General features: G+C 48.9%; 1 protein-coding gene across 1 annotated transcript in view; it reads right to left on the bottom strand.

Annotated features, from left to right (window-relative positions):
• Window positions 1-5,000, bottom strand: part of gfra1b (gdnf family receptor alpha 1b) — a 30,960-nt gene that overhangs the window by 5,999 nt on the left and 19,961 nt on the right. The window contains exons 4-6 of the mRNA XM_030775271.1: window positions 1,819-2,170; window positions 1,289-1,398; window positions 990-1,124 (exon numbers count right to left, since the gene is read on the bottom strand). Coding sequence (XP_030631131.1) covers window positions 990-1,124; window positions 1,289-1,398; window positions 1,819-2,170 — 597 coding nt within the window. The remainder of the gene's footprint in view (window positions 1-989; window positions 1,125-1,288; window positions 1,399-1,818; window positions 2,171-5,000) is intronic.

The following is a 5,000-nucleotide window of genomic DNA, read 5'->3' as shown; positions in this document are numbered from 1 at the left end:
TAATGCTCATGACTTCTTTTGCCTTTTTCTTCTGTTCCATTCCAGTTCAATTAAAACTAGTTTTCAACAACAGATGAACGGAATTGTTTTGTTCAGAATTGTACTGCGGTGAATTCTCACACTTGGTTTCTCATCCATTCAAAATGACACTGAGACGGGACCACACTCTATGCCATTCCAGCTCATCCACACTTTTGTTTGGTTGTCAAAGCAGGCGTTGGCTCCTTCTCTCTCTCTCTGCTTCACCTCCTCTGATTCTCTCTCTCTCTCTCTCTCTCTCTCCCTCTCTCTCTCTCACCCCTCCCCCCCCTCTCTCACCCCCCCCCCCCCTCTCTCTCTCTCTCTCTCTCTCTCTCTCTATCCATGTCTAATAAAGATGTCATCTGTTTGGGTAACGCTCTGTTATGTCTTTATCTTGTGACTGAGTCTGTCGTCTGTCACCTCGTGAAGAAAAATCCACTTTCTCATCTTTTTCCCGTCCGTCTCCCTGCCACAGCTCAGTCCAAATGGATGTTTTTGAATAACTGGCTGACAAAATGCTCCCTGATTTTCTTCACCTGGATAGTTTGGGGATACCTGAGCAATGTCTTATTGTCTTTTTATGTCAAATCTGTCCTCAGCTCCTCCACGGAAGTGCCAGTCTTCTGCACCCTTTTGGGTGGGCTGCTCTCGCTGTGGCAGGAGATAAGATTTATGGATTACGAGGACTGAGATTAGATTTATGGATTACGAGGACTGAGATTAGATTTATGGATTATGAGGACTGAGAATATACCAGCACCTACAGCAGACACATTTCACAAACAGCTGTGTTTCACCCACTAGAGTGACCTGCCAATCACAGAGCCCTGCCTGTGAACTACAGCCAATGAGAGATGTCATGTGGCTTATCTTAAAGTCCAAAGTGGCTTTGAGGCTGGTGAGAAAGAGGAAGTGGTGATGAGGAAGAGGAAGTGGTGATGAGGAAGAGGAAGTGGTGATGTACTCACGAAGGCAGCGGTTGTTGGTGAAGAACTCTGAGAATTTTTCACACTCAGCTCTTCTGTTACCACTGCTGCTGCAGTCACACCAGGGTGACACACTGATACCTGGAGAACGCAGGTAGTTTGGGGTCATCACTGTACCTGTGCCACACAGAAATGGGGTCAGAGGTCAGAGGTCATGGTACTGTGCAAAAGTACTTGAACCTCTTTGATCCACACATATAAAACCAGACAGTGTATCCAAAAAAATTCTTTGTGAAACCAACTGAAATAATAAACTGAAAGCATTTGTGTGTGTATCTCACCTATCAGACCAGAATAAGCCAGGAGACAGTCAGCATAATTCTCCTTTGAACAGCCTGACACAGAGCGAGCTTCTGGCTGGCAGTTAGTGAGGAAGTCAGCAAGTCGAGACCTGGAAACAAACCAACAATAAACCACAGAGAAAAACTCTATAGACAATAAACCATAGAGAAAAACTCTATAGACAATAAGCCACAGAGAAAACTCTATAGACAATAAACCACAGAGAAAACTCTATAGACAATAAACCACAGAGAAAAACTATAGACAATAAACCATAGAGAAAAACTCTATAGACAATAAACCACAGAGAAAACTCTATAGACAATAAGCCACAGAGAAAAACTCTATAGACCTCTGCCCTTCTTTTAGAACGATGTTACCACCCCACCCCCCCTTTCTCATCTCAGTCCATCCTCACCCCCTCTACCCCCCACCCCAACTGTCTCTCTCTCTCTCTGTCTCTCTCTCTATCTCTCTCTGTCTCTCTCTCTCTCCCTCTCACACGCGCATGTAAACTGCCCGGCCGGACCTGCAGATGTAGTTGGTTTTGCAGGTTGCCTGCAGGGCCAGGCAGTTGGGTTTGTCCCGGTCCTCGTAGGAGCAGGCGGGGACGATGGTTTGGCGTCGGCGTTCGGAGCAGGCCGAGTGGTCTCCCGCTGGGCAGGGGCAGAACAGCATGCTGTAACTGTGTTTGGGCGGAACCTTGTCGAAAAACTGCCGCAGGGCCTTGTGACACTTGCGTTTGTTACAGAGCTCAGAGTTGGAGACGCGGCTGGTGCAGGGGTTGATGTAGGCCGAGCGGTACTTCTTACAGGTGTCGTTCAAATTACAGGCTTTGGCCGCATTCAGACAGTTATTCTCCTTTGTCACGGCTGTCTCCCCTGCTTACGCAGAGAGAAAGAGAGAGAGAAAAACAGAGGTGGAGAGACAGAGGGAGAAAGAAAAGAAGAGGAAAGAGTCTGTGAGAAGAACTGTTGCAGTGGAGTGACTCATATCTTTATAAAACATCAGAGAGATACACACACACCACATACAAGGCCACACACACACACACATAAACACACACTAGATACACACATACTACATAAAAAAACAAACACACACACACACAAACTGTTTGTGTAGTTCAGATGACAAATATATCTTTTCAGCAACCATCCCTTCTCCATCATTCTCTCTCCTCTTTTTTCTGTCCTGTCTGTCAGCCCCCCGATACCCGCTGCCTCACCTGTCTGTCAGCCCCCCGATACCCGCTGCCTCACCTGTCTGTCAGCACATTCAGACACCCACCTCTATCACCACCTCTATCACCACCTCTAACACCACCTCTAACACCACCTCTATCACCACCTCTAATACCACCTCCATCACTACCTCTATCACCACCTCTAACACCACCTCTATCACCACCTCTATCACCCCCCCCTAACACCACCTCTATCACCACCTCTATCACCACCCCTAACACCACCTCTAACACCACCTCTATCACCACCTCTAACACCACCTCTATCACCACCTCTAACACCACCTCTAATACCACCTCCATCACTACCTCTATCACCACCTCTATCACCACCTCTATCACCACCTCTAACACCACCTCTATCACCACCTCTAATACCACCTCCATCACCACCTCTATCACCACCTCTAATACCACCTCTATCACCACGTCTAACACCACCTCTTTCACCACCTCTATCACCACCTCTAACACCACCTCTATCACCACCTCTAACACCACCTCTATCACCACCTCTATCACCACCCCTAACACCACCTCTAACACCACCTCTAACACCACCTCTATCACCACCTCTATCACTACCTCTATCACCACCTCTGTCACCACCCCTAACACCACCTCTGTCACCACCCCTAACACCACCTCTATCACCACCCCTAACACCACCCCTAACACCACCTCTATCACCACCTCTATCACCACCTCTAACACCACCTCTGTCACCACCCCTATCACCACCTCTAATACCACCTCTATCACCACGTCTAACACCACCTCTATCACCACCTCTATCACCACGTCTAACACCACCTCTATCACCACCTCTATCACCACCTCTAACACCACCTCTGTCACCACCCCTAACACCACCTCTATCACCACCTCTATCACCACCTCTATCACCACCCCTAACACCACCTCTAACACCACCTCTATCACCACCTCTATCACCACCCCTAACACCACCTCTATCACCACCTCTATCACCACCCCTAACACCACCTCTAACACCACCTCTATCACCACCTCTAATACCACCTCCATCACCACCTCTATCACCACCTCTAATACCACCTCTATCACCACGTCTAACACCACCTCTTTCACCACCTCTATCACCACCTCTAACACCACCTCTATCACCACCTCTAACACCACCTCTATCACCACCTCTATCACCACCCCTAGCACCACCTCTAACACCACCTCTAACACCACCTCTATCACCACCTCTATCACTACCTCTATCACCACCTCTGTCACCACCCCTAACACCACCTCTGTCACCACCCCTAACACCACCTCTATCACCACCTCTATCACCACCCCTAACACCACCTCTATCACCATGCCTAACACCACCTCTAACACCACCTCTATCACCACCTCTATCACCACCCCTAACACCACCTCTATCACCACCTCTATCACCACCTCTAACACCACCTCTGTCACCACCCCTAACACCACCTCTATCACCACCTCTAATACCACCTCTATCACCACGTCTAACACCACCTCTATCACCACCTCTATCACCACGTCTAACACCACCTCTATCACCACCTCTATCACCACCTCTAAGACCACCTCTGTCACCACCCCTAACACCACCTCTATCACCACCTCTATCACCACCTCTATCACCACCCCTAACACCACCTCTAACACCACCTCTATCACCACCTCTATCACCACCCCTAACACCACCTCTATCACCACCTCTATCACCACCCCTAACACCACCTCTAACACCACCTCTAACACCACCTCTATCACCACCTCTAACACCACCTCTATCACCACCTCTATCACCACCCCTAACACCACCTCTATCACCACCTCTATCACCACCCCTAACACCACCTCTAACACCACCTCTAACACCACCTCTATCACCACCTCTATCACTACCTCTATCACTACCTCTGTCACCACCCCTAACACCACCTCTATCACCACCTCTAACACCTGTACTGGTTGTACTGGAGGTTGGTGGGGCTGTACTGGCTATACTGGAGGTTGGCGGGGCTGTACTGGTTCGGTGAGCTGAGAAAAGAGGGTCAGTGCTAATGGAAGGATCCTGAGGAAACTGCTTCATAATCTCATGGCTCATCTCCAGCGCTGCAACAACCCAACAAAAACACACACCAGTACAGCCCCGCTCACCAGTACAGCCCCACTCACCAGTACACCCCCGTTCACAAATCAAATCACACAAGGACTTGACCTCCAGAATTGATCTCCTGTTCTCTCTCTGTATGATCTCTGTCTCTCTCTCTCTCTCTGTTTTCTCTCTGTCTTTGTCTTCCTGCTGTCTCTCTGACCTCTCTGACTCTTCTATATTCTCTCTCTCTCTCTCTCCCTCTCTCTCTCTCTCTCTCTCTCTCTCTCTCTCTCTCTCTCTCTCTTTCTCTCTCCCCCTCATGCCCTCTCTCTCTCTCTCTCTCTCTCTCTCTCTC

Source organism: Chanos chanos, chromosome 5 (assembly GCF_902362185.1).
Source record: "Chanos chanos chromosome 5, fChaCha1.1, whole genome shotgun sequence".
NCBI lineage: Eukaryota > Metazoa > Chordata > Actinopteri > Gonorynchiformes > Chanidae > Chanos > Chanos chanos.
Note: the sequence above shows the minus strand (reverse complement) of the source record. Positions and strands in the feature narration are given on the sequence as shown.